The sequence below is a fragment of the Cygnus atratus genome, chromosome 2 (genome assembly GCF_013377495.2).
Source record: "Cygnus atratus isolate AKBS03 ecotype Queensland, Australia chromosome 2, CAtr_DNAZoo_HiC_assembly, whole genome shotgun sequence".
NCBI lineage: Eukaryota > Metazoa > Chordata > Aves > Anseriformes > Anatidae > Cygnus > Cygnus atratus.
In genome coordinates, this window is record NC_066363.1 from 160,198,338 (window position 1) to 160,215,852 (window position 17,515).

The 17,515-nt window shown below is 43.3% G+C and overlaps 1 protein-coding gene across 6 annotated transcripts in view; it reads left to right on the forward strand.

Moving 5' to 3' along the window:
• SCRIB (scribble planar cell polarity protein) overlaps positions 1-17,515 on the forward strand; it is a 119,744-nt gene that overhangs the window by 18,677 nt on the left and 83,552 nt on the right. For 5 of the 6 annotated variants that reach the window (XM_050709147.1, XM_050709148.1, XM_050709146.1 and 2 more), the window contains exons 2-13: positions 4,381-4,498; positions 4,747-4,825; positions 6,143-6,232; positions 6,964-7,020; positions 10,774-10,837; positions 12,105-12,179; positions 12,268-12,412; positions 12,772-12,890; positions 13,512-13,711; positions 15,207-15,373; positions 15,969-16,093; positions 17,326-17,451. In XM_050709147.1, coding sequence (XP_050565104.1) covers positions 4,381-4,498; positions 4,747-4,825; positions 6,143-6,232; positions 6,964-7,020; positions 10,774-10,837; positions 12,105-12,179; positions 12,268-12,412; positions 12,772-12,890; positions 13,512-13,711; positions 15,207-15,373; positions 15,969-16,093; positions 17,326-17,451 — 1,365 coding nt within the window. The remainder of the gene's footprint in view (positions 1-4,380; positions 4,499-4,746; positions 4,826-6,142; positions 6,233-6,963; positions 7,021-10,773; positions 10,838-12,104; positions 12,180-12,267; positions 12,413-12,771; positions 12,891-13,511; positions 13,712-15,206; positions 15,374-15,968; positions 16,094-17,325; positions 17,452-17,515) is intronic. The other variant, XM_050709149.1, reaches the window with a different exon arrangement.

A 17,515-nucleotide genomic window follows, 5' to 3' on the forward strand; every position in this document is an offset into this window, starting at 1 on the left:
CATCTTAGGCATCCTGTAGTCATTCACTTACTTCAACAATAAAATGTCTTAGTAATATATTCTGATTCACAAAAGCCTTTCCTCCCACCCAGTTACCCAGCTACACTGTTAATATATTAATATATATATTGTACCCTCACATCTTTGTGTCGGGCCTCTTTTTTATGTGTCGTAATCTCCATCGTACTCTGAGCTGGCTGAATTCCTCTGCATCAGAGTCTTGTTTCACTAATCCATGTTGGCTCTGTGTGGTCTTTGGGCTTCTGGTTTGCTAGTAAACTGTGAAAGTTTGTCATTCGTTTTTCTCTTCTATCGAAACTTGTGGTTTCGATATTATATCACTCTAGTTGGAAGGATCTAAATCATGCAGCTTTGGTGGTTTTTCTGTGTGTGTGTGTGTTTTGGTGCTCAGAAAATCTTGAAGTTGTATGTGTTTCAATAGAGACATACAGTATGGTGCTAAATTTGTGATTTTTTTTTTGCCAGCTGTGTGAAACATGATTAACAGTGATTAGAAAAAGGGATAATTACTGGTCTCCAAAGAGACATTTGCTTGGGCTTTCACTCTTAGTTCCAGTAACAATCTTAAAATTAATTTGTTCTTCCAGTGTCACAAGTGATTCTGTTGTGCGGTCACGTTTTGTAACTCTGGCTGTTGGAGTTACAAGTTGAAGTATCCAGTTTCCAAAATAGTGAATTGAAAATTGCATGCATCATGCTAGATCTAGCGTTTGTGGTCTTCTCAGTTCTTGATTACATCATGTTGTCATGCATTACATCATACTAAATTTACAGTCTTAGTAGAGATAAGAGCAAACTTGACTGCTTGATAGTTTTCCTAAAAGCTTTGCTAGTGTAAATGGGAAGCGCACTTTTGTTTCCTCCTGCAGAAAGACTCACCCCTGAACAGCAGCTGAACAACCAGCGTATGTTTGTTTCAGCAGTGCTCGTCTATCTACTTACGCATTTTTACTGTAATGACACATAAGTCAGTACTACACCAGTTATGGAATCACCGATAAGCTGTCCTGGCAAAACTCTTTGTGCTGTTAGTGAAAACAGTATTGAACAAAGCAGTCTGTAAAGGGAAAATACAGACTTGGTGCATCTGTGCTTCAGCTGCCAGCATTTCACTGACACAGTCCTGTTGGTAAGGGGTTAACAGTGAGGACTAAGTAGCTGTTACCTAACAGAATTAAAAACATGTTCTTTCTAGTCAGACTGGACATGGCGGGTCACTTGGGTCCTGTTTAACTTTCTTCTCTTGCAAATAAAAAATCTTAATTCTTGCACAAGAACACTAATTCTACACCTGTCTTTTGTGATTTCCCCTGATGACTTCTAACTAATTTGAATTTTTGTCACATCTATCTATCTATCTATATATATATATATATATTTTTTTTTTTAAGTCCAGCTTAACTGACTTTTAAGGAGCGGGATGTACTACTCTGATGTTTTGGTGTTTGCTGAATGGAAATTTCTGCACATATCTGATAATGGTCTGTCAGTACTGTGAAGTTTTGAGTTTATTTGGTCACCAAAAAAAAAAGGCTGTGTCAGGAAAAAAACCAGGTTGTTTAATAGGTGTAAAAATATAGGATTATATATAGGTTGTTTAATAGGTGTAAAACAATATACAAAACAAGGTATCTTGCAATGTTGTGTTTAGTAGATGACTCCCAGAAGTGAAGTTAATTGAGTGTGAAGAATTGAGATTGTCACAGCAGCCTAATTCTGAGGCTTGGTCTGCACTTAGCTTCAAAAGCATGTCTGTGTGCATGTAGGTTCTGATTATTTTCCATAACATAGCTATGCTAGTAAAATGCCTGTTAAGCAGTTTGTTTTGTTAGATTGCGATAAACTGCATGGATACAACTGCTGTGCCAAAGAAGTGTTTTTTTTAACAAGTGCTTTTTTTTGGATGGCCTAGCTAAGAAAGTGACTTAACTGTAGGCGAAAGAGAAGTCGTTGTTCACAGCTAGCAGTTCCCTCCACAGATGACTATTTTTAAATCCCTACTGTGTCAATAAATACTTCCCATGTATCCTGCAGTGCAATGTATAGCATGATTTTATTTAGTAAATTCTTTTTTTTTTTTTTAAAGTCTGCACATCTAATTTGAGACTGTTTAAAATCTGTAGCCAGAAGCACTAGAAGTTTGGACTATAGATGTTCCGTTCCCTTTGTTATTTTCTAACTTGCAGACTCTAGCAGGTCAACACAATGTCTTGCCTGGAATTTCCTTACATTCTAAAATTAGGAGAAGGATCTAAGAAACAATAGCAAATCAAGTCTCTAAATGTCCTGCTCGGGCTTGAGGCTTTGCTGTCATTTAGACTTTCACCTACTTCCTTTTTTCTTAAACTGATTTTACATTAGATAAACTGAATTACGAAGAGCTCATGCTGCTCAAAGTCAAACCGAATTTACTCTTCTCCTGATAAAGCTTTTCATACTCCCGATGTCCTAAAGCAGTACAGTGTTCAGTATTGGTGCTGTTCAGCCTGAGCATTTCTTGCTCTTTGTGGGGGGGGTGATGTGGAAGCATGACAACCTCGGTGTAGCAGCGGCCGTGTTGGGCAGTCCCTCACACTGCACACGCGCCCAGCAGTGCTTCCGGGCTGAGACACCTCTATGGGAAACAGCAGAGGTTTGGGTCTACAGCACAGAAGCTCTCAAACCAGGTGCATAGAACTTGTTAGCCCGTCTGGTGGGGTGAGCAGCTCTCTTCATTGTCTGTGTATCTTTTCACAGTCACGTTTTGCATCACCTTTACTGCCTTCCCCGTCCCTTGTCTGGCTTGTGTTATTGTGTTTTGCAGTGTTATGAGTGATAGCTGTGGGTGCCCTCCCACCCCAAACTGAATGAATTTCAATACCCCCTTAGCTGTTCCCAGGGCAAGTCTGTTTCAGCAGCCTTTTATGCAGATGGATTACTGGAAAGGTAACTGAGAAAGAAGGTTCTGACCTCAAATTCTTGTTTGGTCCTTCTCAGTGAGGCTGTGTAGGCAGCCCTGACTCTCTGAACCTGTTTTCTGAACTGTAAATAAGTTTGAGATTGCATTTTCTCTTGCTTAGTGTAACTACGTTTCTGCGTCTGGTTTAGCACAAACAAGGTGATTACATGGATTAGAAGTGGCTTGTCCTTGTCACTTCATAGACATGAGTTTTTACCAAGCTTCTTTTCAATTTTCTTTTTCATCATGGGTTGAGTTATTACCTTTTAAGGTTTGGTCATCTAAAACTCAAAAGCTGTTAGAGATAACTTAGAGTACTCATCTGTGATGTGGCAGAACCCAAACACATAATCAGTCTTGCTTCAGTGTTATTACACGTGTAACAGTCTGCCTCGATCTATTTGTAGGTTATGGGTAAGCATCTTGAAACTGTCTCTTTCTGCATCAGGTTAATAATGTTTGTTTGTTATTCCCAGCCATTCTAAAACAATCCAGGAAATACAGCAAACGCCACAGCCTTGGTTTCCATCCTGTCCTATATCCTATGACCAACAATAGCTAGAAGCAGCTGCAAGATTTGTCAAGTTAATAATTATAGTATGTTATGTTTAGTAAACATACTGAGAGGCTGTTTATGTCTAAAAGAGGATGACGGTTGAATGTTCTAATTTACTTCTTATAGGTAATGTAATTCACTTCTGAGAACAAGAGTAGGTGTGAAGAAATTGGATGTTATTGGACTAGCACACCTCTAGAGGTCCCTTTGAGTCAACATTTCTATGACTGATGTTTCTAGAAAGGAATTTGCTTTCCTTCTCTAATTCTTGGTTACTTGGGCCCTACAGGTAGTTTGCTCATTCCTTTTCTAGTACAAGTGGCACAAATGTTCTCCCTATTGTTGTAGGAACCTGAGACTGATGTCTTGACAAGATGTACTGGACAGCAGGAATGTTTATGACAGCAGGGACAGGACTTCAGTCTGAAAGTCCTCTTATGTTTCTCCTTTGTTGGCTTCTCTGAACCATACTCATAAACATTGTCAGGTCTGTTTGTGAGCTACTTTGTTGTGACTTCCTCATGATGGGAGTATGTGAATGCCTAGGATGGATGTTCTGTGTTTCGTAAGGTACCTGTTCATTTTGCATCCTACACAGGAAGGAGAAGGGCAGTGGGATAATAGAGATATTAAATAAATCATTAAGCTAAACTCATTAAATTCAGGTTTTCACCCTTGTCTCTTGTAGACCTTAATTGGGGTTCTCATCTGTGCAGTGACTGCACTTTGGGGCCCTCAGGAGGAGAGAGATTGAGAGGAGATGGCATTTGTCTCCAAGGTTGGATGTTCAATTTTGCCCTGAGGTGAGACGACACATTTTCCACAGAACTGCTGGTGACCCAGTTTTGTTCTCTTCCTGTCCTAGCCTTTCTTTAGGCTTCTGAACCTGCGCAAACTGGGCCTGAGCGACAATGAAATACAGAGACTTCCCCCTGAGGTTGCCAACTTCATGCAGCTGGTGGAACTGGACATCTCCCGTAACGGTAAGGTCAGAGCTCAGTGGGGGAATAGATGTCCCACAGTCCTGCTTCTTTGCATACTGCACTTCCCTGTGCATTTCTGTTCTGAGAGTCAGAACAGTTCACAGTCCTGCAGAGTGATCTGTCATGGGTCCGGAGCTGTGAAAATTTGTTGTCTTACTGTGTCTCAGGTTGCCACCAGTACCTGGTGTCCCATTTTCCATATGATAGATTCTTCTCAAGCCTCTTTTTCTTTCATGTCTTTTTTCCAGACATTCCAGAAATTCCTGAAAGCATCAAATTCTGCAAATCCTTGGAGATCGCAGACTTCAGCGGGAATCCCCTCTCCAGGTAGGAAGGTGTATGCAGCCTTTTTGTACAGCTGAGAATGAGAGTTGAAGTTCCTCATCCTCCCTAGCTTTCTCTGGTCTTCATCTTGTAATCATCTTCCCTTGAAGTTAAGGCCTAGGATCACCCTGCTTTTGCAAAGACCTGCAGCTGTCTGCTCTCCTGACGTGTGGAACACTCAGCATAGGGGAAAGTTGGCGTGGCCTCTCTCTTCTGCAGGGTTCTCATAAGTTTGGACTTCTGAGGCTTTATTCATACTGATGACACTGGTGTGAGAGACTTCTGTCCTCTTGGAATAAGTTTGTCACTCTTTCCCTACTCCTTCACCATGCTGCACAAAACAGAACGGATGGAGACTGGTTGTGTTACGAAGGAGTACTGAAGGCCTTGCATGCTATCCTTTGCTCTCTCAGTCCTTTTTGCTCTCTGTCTTCTCGCTTATAATCTAGGGTGGCCGTTCTTTGAACCTGTTTGATCAGTTTCCCTAGTAACACAATGCCCAGAACTATGTCCAGGAACAGGGATCTGCCTTCTCTAGTATTCTCTTTCTAAAGCTCTTAATGCATAATGATCTGGGAATTTAGGTGTGGCTTCTCTGCCTCAACGAGCTATACTTTAAGGCACTGATGTCTTATGTATTGTCTGCAAGGGTCCCTGGAGATGCCAGCCTGATGCCAGATGCCTGCTGCTCTTGTGTTCCTGGGCAAGTGCTGCCTGTCACCCTTTAAATAGATTTAACTCTCTGCTTCCCTCTTGTGGTGCCAAACGCTGTCAGAATGGGAGAAACTTTTCAGTCTTTGAGAATCCCCATGCCACAGGAATGAGGAGCATTTCTTACCCTACAAGTTATTTGTCAGTCTTTTTGTGGCCCAGAATTCATCAAGAAAGAAGGATTTCTCTGCTTTGTGGGTCTCTTCCCTGCTCTATTGTACTTTGGAGCTGTTGTGATTATACTACTTGGTCCTGGGGAATTCAGCAGTGTCCTCTGCAGCACTATCCTTAACTGGGTATTTGGATTTCTTAGTAGCCCTCCCTCCTTCCAGGTTTAAATAAATGATTGCATAATGTAACTTAGTCTGTGGTTCATGCTTAAATACTGCAGAGACAAGTGTGCATACTTGGACATGTAGTGACTTTGTTGCAAGGAGTATTGTGTCTTGGAAATGGGTCAGGAGCTGGGGTCAGAATTGGTTCCTGCCTGTCTCATTTGTACCTGTTTATACCAATTGGAATAAGACTGGCTTTTGCGGGATTTGAGTGAGTTCAGCACTGGTTTTGCATGCGGAATTGATGGCACTTTATTCTGTCATGTTTTCACAGACTTCCTGAGGGTTTCACACAGTTGCGGAGCCTGGGCCATTTGGCCCTGAATGATGTGTCCCTGCAGAGCCTCCCTAATGACATTGGAAAGTGAGTATGCCCCTGTTCCTCAGAAAGGAGGGGAGGGCCAGGGTAGGAGCACTGTGCTATTGGGGGTGGCAGTGCTAGCAGGACTTGTTGGGCAAGAGCGTGCTCTCCCAGCTACAGCTTGCTGCTGTACTGAATATGCTATCTGAGCACCTCTAAGCATTATTCTTATTGAAAGGCAACCGTTTTAAAAGTTTCTTTCCTGGACTCAGCTGCTTCTACTCTTCCACAGTCAGTGGCACAGGCAAGGCGTAAATCCAGGTCTCTCAAATCCTCTATCTTCTCTCCTTTTATGAGTGCCCGTTTCCAAACAGGTTTGGTCTGTCCTGTGATGTTGAAGTGACTCATGCTTCTAGCAAATAACCAAGGGGGAAATCTCGTGGTGCTTTGTCCATGAGCTGCAGTGCCCCTCCCATGGGATTTGGCTTTCTACATGTGAGGGATTTTTATCTTTTTGGGCAGACAGTCCTTTATGTGATATCGTGTTATCTTGCCCCAAATTTGGACACTGTGTTGTAGCCCTCTGATTTTGCAATAAGGTGTCACCATCATTACAAGTAACTTAAGATATATTTCCCCCTTTCCCTCATCTCCATTTGTGTGTACATACTTAAGCATATGCATTTGTGCAGGACATGAGATACCGTCACAAGGCAAGGGATATGAACATCTCCTTGGTATCTCTGAAGCCCTATTGAATGAATTTGGCTTTCTCACTCCCTTTTCTCTTACAGTTTAGCAAACCTGGTGACTTTGGAACTACGTGAGAACCTGCTAAAGACTCTACCAACGTGAGTATCTGGTGGCTTCAGGAGTCTCCTGCCTGATAGTTCAGACTCATGGGCTTGCTTTTTCTATAGTACAAGATTTAGCACTTTGATTGGGAGGGCTCAAACCTTTGAATAAGTTAGCTGCATCATGCTGGTTTTCTGTAGATTGTGTTGAGGAGGGAGAGAGATAGAGAGTACAGGTCTCAAGAGCAGGGAAAAATATTTAGAGTCTATCCTCAGCTTCTGTGTCAAATGATTTGGAATAGACAGGGTTCCACACAAAAGCTGCTGGAGATTGTGGGAACCTTTTTTCCTTGAGAGGTGGAACAAATGACGATTGTTTGGAAAAAGAGAAATACGTACTGATGTGGGTGTTGGAAGAACTCTGTATACAATGAAGTTAGTAATTTGAATATGTCTACAGTATATTTTGCTTCTTATGTTTATTTTCTTTCTGATTGTCCTGGTTGAGCAGTTTGTGGGAATGGGTGGGATAACTGGCTTTTCTGCAATGGGTAAAAAATAAGCTGGCAAAGGAATAAGCCATCAAGGTAGAAAAGGTAAGTTACATTAAATGTTTCAGAGAGTTAGGAATAGAGCTAACTTTCTGGCAGAAGATCTGTTTGATGCAGCTGATGCTATCAAATAAATAGAATGTGGAGAATTTATAAAGCTGTACATCAATCTTTGATCTGGAGCCCATAAGAATTGTCTGCTGAGTTTTCTCTGAGGTTTCATTAGCACTGTCAGCTTGTTTTCTGCCTGCTTATCCATCCAGTTGGTTACAACCCCGGTCTTCCTTGAATATACATTGGAAGGGATTCCACCTGACTTTTTTGAGTAGCAGTAAGTTTTGGGGCTACACAAACTCCCCAGTGACTGCGTGAAGTAAGCAACTATTGTCACCCTTCCTTAGTGTCCTCTTATTATTCATGGCAAGCATTCAGTCTGGCTACCTATGTTTTCCTCCATGCTCCCCTGCTTTATTTAAATAAGTGGGCAAAAGAGGCTTCTAATGATGTGGTGTTCAAGCAGGGCTTTGATAATAAGCAGTATCAGTAAGCAGTTCAGGCTTTAGTTTTGTTTCTTCTGTGGTAGCTGTGCCTCCCTCACTGCAGGACGTTGCTGTGACTCATGCACGTCTTCTTACAGATGGTTATTTTCCTCTGGGCTTTGCAAGTACAGGGTTTATCTGGTTGTAGAATTAATGTGTCAGTTTTGACCCTTTAGACAAGACATTTCCAAAAGGGAGCTGACAGTCTGCACTGGTCACCTCCCAGCCTTCATACCTGGTGACTACACAGTGATAGACACACAGTTCAAACTAACACTGTCATCTTGTCTCTGATGCCAAAGTTGCTGGATCTTTTGCGCACAGAAGTCGAGAGCATTGAAGCACTGTCACAGAAAGGTGATGTTAAGAGGACAGCTGAGGTGGCCCCACGTGGAACATAGCCACAAGGGAGAAAGCAAGAGCTGAAGCTCCTCATGTCAGGCTGAGAACAGACAAGACAGAGAAGTTTGGGCCCTGGTATTGGGACCCGCTGCTGTCTGTTTCGTGTGTTCTGTGTTCACGCAGGCAGATGCCACCACTATGATAAACTACATAAGCAAAGAGGAGCAATAGCTACATCCAGAGCTGGCTTTTAAACTGCAGCGAAGAATGAGTGGCTTTTCACCATCTAGGAATCAGCAAGTAAATGAATTTTGAGAATTCAGTCTGTGAACAGACTCATGGTTTCTGGGGAGATCTCTCATGCCCAGTGTTCCCTTGTTTCCCTGAGTGAAGCCTCTGTACTGCCTAGAATGATGCTTGTAGCATGTTCTGAGTTTGGGGATTTTTCTCTGAGAGTTAAGTCCATACTTAATATTCATCCTGCAGTGCAATTCCAGCTTCTTTTCATTTTTCCCAATTGACAGGATGATTTCCAAAAGTAGAAAGAGCCTTAAAAGACCAAGGCAATTTTTGTCAGGTCTATCAGTCAAACATGAGATCTGTTCTTAGTGTGGTTACAAACTGTGCCCAATAATGGGTCTAAACAAGTCCAAGTGATCTTGCCAAAGAGTAGAATGACTTATAAAAATGGATGGTGTTTTCATTTTGCAAGTTTACTGAGCGCAGTAGATAGACAGGCTTAGGTACTCTGCATTTGTGACAGTGTCCTTCCAGTTTTTGCTGTAGTCATTCAGTGTCTTAAAAGATCCAGCTTGCAGTGACCTTGACTTGTTAAAACTTAAATTCAGTGGTTGGCTTTCTGTCAACTGACTTCTGAAAGAGTTCATCTTGTACAACTGGTTATCACTCCTCATCTCTTCCACGTAGGTGGGGCACAGCTTGCCAATCAGTTGGGAAGCGTGGCTCACATTGATGTATTCTCATGGAATGGTATAGAGAGATCTGTACTTGAAGCATGTTGTAAGACCTCGTGTATCAACATGAATTCCATGGCTCACTTTTCCCTATTTTGGGAATTCAAACTGAAGATGCTAAGGGAGAGTCACGGCTGCTCCACCCTTCAGAGAAGTCAAAGAACAAATGTACAGTCATAATGAGATACTGCTGTACAATAGAATCCTTCTGACAATAGTGTTGATAGACCTTTGATTGAGTGAATATAATTTCTCAAAATCTACCACTTCAGAAGGTGAGTACTTGTTCTTCCTGTGTAGTCCCAATATTTTTATAGCCTGCTCCAGGCAACACAGATCTATTTGGTTTTTTCTTTTTGTTTTTTCTTTTCTCACAGGTTTCCAGCCTCCAACTTCCTGAGTTTGGGTGGTGTTGAGATGCATAGCTGTATTTACAAACAAATGCAGTGATTTCTTTATGAGAACGTTTCCCTATAAAGAAAAAAATAAGCACTGAAGACCATCCATTCTGGGGACATAGGCAGGCTTTAAATGGGAATTCTGCCTTAGCGTAAAGCAAGAGGCAGCAACCCCTGTTTGGGAGAGTGGGTGTTGAAGTTGGTGGGGTGGGGCTGAAAGCTGAAAACTTGTGGACACCTGGACCAACTCAGAAGAACTGAATCCTGGTGTTGTGGTGTTGACTTTTCATCAGAGGTTCATAATGTGTTTGGATAGTGGGGTGCATCCTTGGGACCACCAGTGTTGGCAGGCTTTGTAGCACAATTCCTGTGTAGGTTTCTTGCGGTATCTTGCCTAGTGAGCTTCTTGTCTGTACATCTTAACCTTTTCTGAGGCATCATGCCAGTGTTGTCTTTCCTTTTGTCTTAAACAGCTTGTCCATCCCATTTGGGGAGATTGGGGCTCTTAAATTTGTCATTCCTGCCTCTCCCTGCAGCTATTCTCCCCTTGCCTCCCACATACGTATTGTCCTCTGCTGATTCCTGTTATTTATAACTCTGTGCTCAGGTCCCCATCCTTGCAACAAAAATTGGCATCAATGTTAAGGTGTGGCTTGTCATCTATCATGTTTTTGCTCAAAGAGTATTTTTTATAGTGGGAGGGGGAGAGGGCAAATTGGTATCAGAGTGGAAACTGACCACTTTGGGACTGATGGTGCTAATGAACCCAATTCCCTGGTGCACATGGTCTGGCCTGGGGAAGGGTACCAGCTCTCCTAAACTGCTTGGCTCAGAGGGAGTGTGAAAAGGGGCAGGATTGCCCCACCAGTTTTAGGAATTAGTCAAAATTATGTTATTTGTGAGATGTGTGTCCCTGATGCTAACCCTCCTTTCTTTCTTTCCTTCTTTTTTTCTTTCTTTCTTTCACTTTTTCTATTTTCCCCTTTCTATTCCCTGTATCTTGCAGTTCACTCTCATTCCTTGTCAAGTTAGAACAGTTGGATCTTGGTGGCAATGACCTGGAAGTACTGGTAGGTGAGGGATGGTGGGGAGGGAATATGGGTGGTTGGTAGGGGTAGCACCTGTACCTTTGTGGAAGTGGTTTTTTTTTTTGTCTGAAATGCAAAGAAATAGACCCTCGGGTTGTTTGGGAAGATTCTGATCTGCCCAGGATGGCTTAGTCATTGTTCCCAGTATAATGTTTTCTTTGTGTTTTGGCCCTGTCTCACTTTCTACTATCCTCATACACATTTTGTTCTGCTTTTTCCAAGCCCTTTTGCTCTGAGACGTTCTTTGTTGCTATCTAGCTGCTTAAGGATCTTTCCTTTCCAATGAGATTCTGTCTGGTACTTTCTTTCTCTGCTGTGTTACACTGCCACCAGCTGTTGTTTTTCACTTCTGCTGGGCTGACTTTCTGCCTTTTCCTTCGTAATTTAATTTCTCCTCTAGGAAGTACAGGACCATTCCATGTTGTTCCTGACAGTTACGTCAGCCCAGCATGTGGTGTGTACCCTCTGGATCGGGGTGCCTCCATGGAGGGCTCTATGCCTAAGCATGCTGAGAGCCAGTGCATAATACTGAATTACAGCTCATCTTGACATTGGGGGAAATCCAGTGATATTCTTTAACTTTGCAGTTGTGGATCAAGTTGTTACTGAATCCTGTTCTTAATGTTCTGAAATGCTTTTTGGCAGAAAGCCAACTAAAATGGGAGACAAACAAGATTTTGCAGCTTCCTGTGCACAAAGCTGCACCCTGCTTGTGAGAACAGTTGGCTGACACTTGAACTGCACTTGAGTGGTGCTTTAACTCCTAAACCAAATGTTCATCAGTGTGTGTTGTGTTTATAGGTAACAAAAGGAGCAATGCTATGAACACGTCTACCATAGCTGATAGCGCTGCTATGTCATGTTGGGATTGCCAGTGTTAACCACAAGCTTTTATTCATGTCTGGGAGGAGGGAGAGAAAGACACATTTCTACTGTGGGGCCAGCATTTCCAAAACCTTGTTTGGTTCTTGTCTTGCTTGCTACTGGACAGTCCTTGCTGTTGTCTTCCATGTTTCCTGTTGGGAGCTTCTGCAGCCAGTATGCTAGCCCAGACACTTCCAAACATATTTGCTGCAGTATTGTGGCACACCAACACATTAGTTTCATAAACCATTTGATGAGTGGTTTTAGGAGGTGTGAAAGCGGTAACAGTATCTAGTTTTGCAGACCTTTAGTGTGATTTGGAATATCCTAGAGCAGTTTCTCCCCTGGAAAGGACTGACACTGCTACTGTCCTGCTCTGTTACAGCCAGATACTCTGGGAGCGCTACCAAACTTGCGCGAGCTTTGGTTAGACCGGAACCAACTCTCAGCCCTGCCTCCAGTGAGTACTTGTTCAGTCCATTGCTTCGCTGCTTTGCTCCCTCCCTGTACTGCTCCCTTGAACCACAGTGTCTCCTTTCTGATCCTAGGAGCTGGGTAATCTCCGCCGTTTGGTCTGTCTGGATGTGTCAGAGAACAAACTAGAGCAGTTGCCCAATGAGGTCAGCGGGCTAGTAGCACTGACAGACTTGCTTCTGTCACAGAACCTGTTGGAATGCATTCCAGATGGGATTGGTGAGTATTGTGGGATGGGGAGCAGAGCAGGGCTTGAACTGCCCCAGAAGTGCTCCTGTGGGGAGGCTTCAGGCAAGACAGTATGTAACAGAGTATTAAGGCTTGATGGACGTAGTTTCTGTAGGTGAGTGCAGAAGCAGCAGATGATGCTGGTGAGCAGAACTCTACAGGATGTGTTCAGGTTCTTGATCTGCATCATGCATAGATGAAACCTGTGAACAGGCATGGTTGGGAAGAAGGATAGTGCCTATATTGTTAGGTTAGGTAATCCCTGATGGGAGGCATTTCAGGCAGGCAAACATGGGACAGTGTCATTATCTCTGTGGCTTAGTTCACACCTAGCTTGTTGCCCTGGCCAGGTCAGCTGAAGCAGCTCTCCATCCTCAAGGTGGACCAGAATCGGCTGACAGAGGTGACAGAGTCAATTGGGGACTGTGAAAATCTGTCGGAACTCATCTTGACAGAGAACATGTTGACAGTAAGTACACCAGCAGTCAATCCTCCTCTCCTGTGCTGTTCAGTAGCTACATGTCAGGGATCTTATCCTATCTTCTCACCTCTGAGGCAGGTTCTTTAGTGTGTTCCAGCTGCTGTCCTCTTAGCTTCCTTTCAGCACAGAGGTTCACCTAGCCCAGAGACTCTTGAAGACCCTGGTGGAAGCTGCTTTCTTGGTATTTTTTCTCAGAAAAATTATCTAGGATAACCAGGACGGATCAATGCCGAAATGCATCCAGTCTCATGGGAGAAGGTCTACAAGAAGAGCTATATTTGGCAAGGGGCCATGGTGTAGCGTAGTTTAAAATCTCCCTTATCCAAACTGCTCACAATTTATTCGTTAATACACCAATATTGGAAATGGACAGGTGAACAGGAGAAATGTCTTGACCAGTGGTGTTCTGTGTGTGCTGTGCTGAGATAAATAGGTGGCGTGTAACAGCCTGTGAACCTGAGGGAAAACCTATCCTGAGGTTGTGGAAACTATACTGAAATCTCATCTCTGTTTGGACAGAAGGCAGCTTTTTTTTTCCCATCCAATAGAGGATTTTATGCCCATTCTGCTGTCTTATCTTTAGCAGCTACTGAATCATGTCCTTCCTAGGCCTTACCAAAGTCCCTTGGGAAGCTGACCAAGCTGACGAACCTGAATGTGGATCGGAACCGACTAACATCCCTTCCAGCTGAGATTGGAGGCTGTGCCAATCTGAATGTGCTGTCCTTGCGAGACAATCGCCTGTCCCTCCTGCCAGCAGAGCTTGCCAACACCACCGAGCTTCACGTCCTTGATGTGGCTGGGAACAGGTTAGCAGCAAGAGGGGTAAACAGTCTTGTAGGTGTATTCCTAAGGAAGCTGCTGGGAAGAAGCACTATGGGCTGGGCCATGGTGTGTTTTGGGAGACTCTGGATCTGTGCTGATCATGGGATCAGCAGTTTAGAGAGGTTGCTTAAAGCTCTGGAAAGAGGTTGTGTCTCTCAAGCTTTTTGCCTGCAAAGCATAGGGTAGAATTGATACGGATGCATGGGGATGTTTTTCCATGTGTGAAACAAAGACCCAGGGAAATCCCTGGTCCACTGTATTAATGCCTCCAAATTTTGTAGTTGTATGTCATCAATCCTCAGGTAACTGGTGTCTGAGCCTTATGCTTTTCCCAGTTCAGTAGAAGAACACCTTCTCCTCCTCCTGCTCTCATTGACACCCCCAACTCAACATGCACCGTCTTCATCGTAACATGTAAGCTTTAGGGTGGCTTTTGGCTCTATCTGTTTCCCGTGCCAAGAGTGTTCTGCCTTCAGCCCCTGGCAGTGGTCTGAAGTGGGTGTTGGGCTCACTGTCAGTTCTGTGCAAATACAAACATAATTTTATTTGCTTGATTCCGTGTATCTGAGAGTGACACTGGGCACACCTGGCTCTTTTTCTTCAGGTTTTCTCTCCGGCCAGTGACAGCTCAATTTCTCCATTGTTTTGCCAATGTGGCTATGGTTTTACCAGTGTTTTCTATGCTGCTTAGGTGTCTCAATGGGACTGTCAGCATCTACAGAGTACAATTCAGTCTGATCAGTGGACCTGTACAAAGCACAGCCTGAGCTGTGCTTTGAACCACTCAGCAATCAACTGTTTGTAGCCTACTACAGGTCTGCAGTTCATGCAGGGATGGAGACATTTTCTTTCCTGGTTTGCATGTGATTCAGTGGGTGTTTCCATACTCTGACTGTGGGAAGATGAAATTTCTACCAGGTGCCATGTCACATACAGCAGTGTGATTTGGGGCTTTGCTATTTACAAAATAGAGTCTGCAGGTAGACTAGTTCAAAAACTTCCATTTAAAACAAACAAACAGGAAAAAATAACCACAGTGTGCAAACACTTGTGATCTGGTCTGAAAGCTTCTGCAGATTTTAGCTGCAGTTCTGTTAGCTGAGGCTGGTATTTTTGTAGCCGTTGAAAGCTGACCAGAGCTTCTGTTTGGAACATCGTCTGTACAGTAGTGCATTAAAGCAGCATCTTTTTGGTTTCCAAACCCCTCTCCAGAGTTCACCATTTTCCACATGCGAAATGATAGGAGTTGTCACCTGCTAAAAACTGATTCAGGTTCCTTGTGGTTTGCAGAGACCAGTCCCTGGCTGTGGCAGAGCCGCATGCAGCTTGAGCCAGCTGCTTCTGTGTGTACAGAAGTGAGGGATTCCCTTAGTGGCTAGACTCTGTCCTTCTTTAATGCAGATGAGGCAGTCTGGAGCTGAGTGGAATTGCCGTCATTACTAAATAAGTTTAACCAACAGTTCTTCTTTCCTCTTGCAGACTACAAAACTTGCCGTTTGCTTTGACGAATCTTAACCTGAAAGCCCTGTGGCTGGCAGAAAATCAGTCCCAGCCCATGCTGAAATTCCAAACAGAGGATGATGAAAAGACAGGAGAAAAAGTTCTCACTTGTTACCTGCTTCCCCAGCAGCCTTCTCCTAGCCTAGGTGAGAGACTACATTATGAATGCTGTCTGCAGTACTGTGTCCTGCAGAGAGTGATGTAGGGAAGAGAACGTGAACCTTCTCTGCTTGGCTGGACTGTTCTTGGTTACTGTGGTAGCTGTAGTGCACCTAAGCTCCTGACTGGCTGCTGTTGATTTCCAAGGCAGATTGCTAAAACTGACAAATTGCTTCTCTACCATGTGGTGAAAAAGCTGCAGCCTAGTCTTCAAATCTTCTGCTTATATTTACTGACTGAGGAGTTCATAGTCTGTAAGGTTTGCTTCCTGTCGTGTTGATGTTTTTGTGTTAGTACTTCTGATTCGTGCCTTAATCCTACCTTTTTTGTTAGTTCTTGGGTAAGATATGCTAGAGCTGAAACCTTCAGTACCTTTTGTAGAGGCTGCCGTGGATCTGGTAGGAGACATACAAGAGGTGACAACATGTGGAGGCTAGATCCTATGTCTTCAAAGCCTCTGCAGCTTGATGCCGTGGGCAGATGAGACAAAAGTGCCCTAATGAGTTGAGAACTGTCTTTCATCTAAGACCACATCCCTGAATGTTCAGAAAGTAGCTCCCAGTCTGTTATTTTTCTTCCCAGAGAATCTTTTGCAGAACAGTGTGGATGAGAGCTGGACAGACACCAATTTAAACAGAGTCAGTGTGATTCAGTTTCTGGATGAACCCAAAGTGGATGATGAAGAGGAGTCTGGAGCTGAGAGACGGGTAAGGAGTTTTCTGGTGGCTTGCTATCTGCCTATGGAAGCATGGGCACAATCTACAGTTTTTTCCTAGGACAAGGAACAATTATGGTGTTCCCATCTCACAGCTCCTATGATATTGCTGTAGGTTTGTACTAAATTTTTGCAGTAAGGAGGGCATTAGGTGTCCTAAGAGGACAAAAAGGTATAAAAGATTTATTTCCTTGAGAGCATTTATGCAGACTTACAGTTTGGTGGCTGTCCCACAGGAACTGAGTTATGATTGCTAAACTGCCCGCAGATCAATCAGGTAGTCTAGAGATCCTAATGGTCACAGCAGTGTCAGGACTGGATTTTAGTTGGTGCCCTCCACAGGGAAAAGCTGTACACCCAAACTTGTGCTAGGCAATCTTCCAGCCTGGAGCCAGAAGTAAGCCTGTGCTGTGGACTGTAGTGCTACTAAGGTAGCTAAACATTATAGTTGTAGACAGGCAGCCTCAAAAAATATGGCAGATCATTTTACTTTAATTGCAGATGCAAAGGGGAGGATAGAAGTTTCACTTTTCAGCAGGTATTCTATTGGTTTAAATCTCCTGCTGAACTTCTTCCTTTTTATCTTGTGGAGAGACATTATCTAGAGATCTGATTCCTTCTAATGAAATGTAAAAAATGTATCTGTCCTTCCAGCATGGAGATAATTTTCCTGCTGGTGTTTGGAGGTTTACTGGTTAGGGTTTGGGTGTTTTTATTTTTTTCTTCTTTCTTTTAACACTTATTAATTTTATAATACTGTTTTTCTTGACTTTTAGCTTGGATGGACCTAGCTAAGCATCATAAGTTCTGCTGACACACAAGCTTGTCAGGCATATTAAGAAGCACCAGGCAGATTAAGAAGAAAATCTACCTGAGCGTTCCTTTAGGGGGATTCTGTGTTGGCTGATTGGCATTTACTAAGACAAACACAAATAAAAACTTCCCGTGTTTATAATTTCTTCCAGACCCTGTGTCAGATGGAGAGGAGGTTAATGTCTGTGAGATGGATCTGATAAGTGTCATCTTCCATTTCTCTCCTCTTCCCAGCTGCACGCTGTAATAGCAGAGAAGTCCAGATCAGATTGTGACATTTAGTTCGTGTCCACCTGGGGCTCTAGTGGTCTGATAAAACATGTCATTTGAATTGATTCAATCTTGAGGCATGACACGTATTCCTCTGACTGTTAAATCTCATGCTCTGCATGCATGCTTTTTCTTTGCTAGGGCCTACAGCGCAGAGCAACCCCTCATCCCAGTGAGCTGAAGGTTATGAAGAAAGTGATTGAAGTTCGGCGCAATGAGGTACATGCTGCAAAACCTGGCACAGACCTGAATTCACCTAAGTCAGAAGTGAGTGCTGTTCACTAAGAAATGGATAACCATACAGAACATGTAGCAGATGTGGGGAATGGAG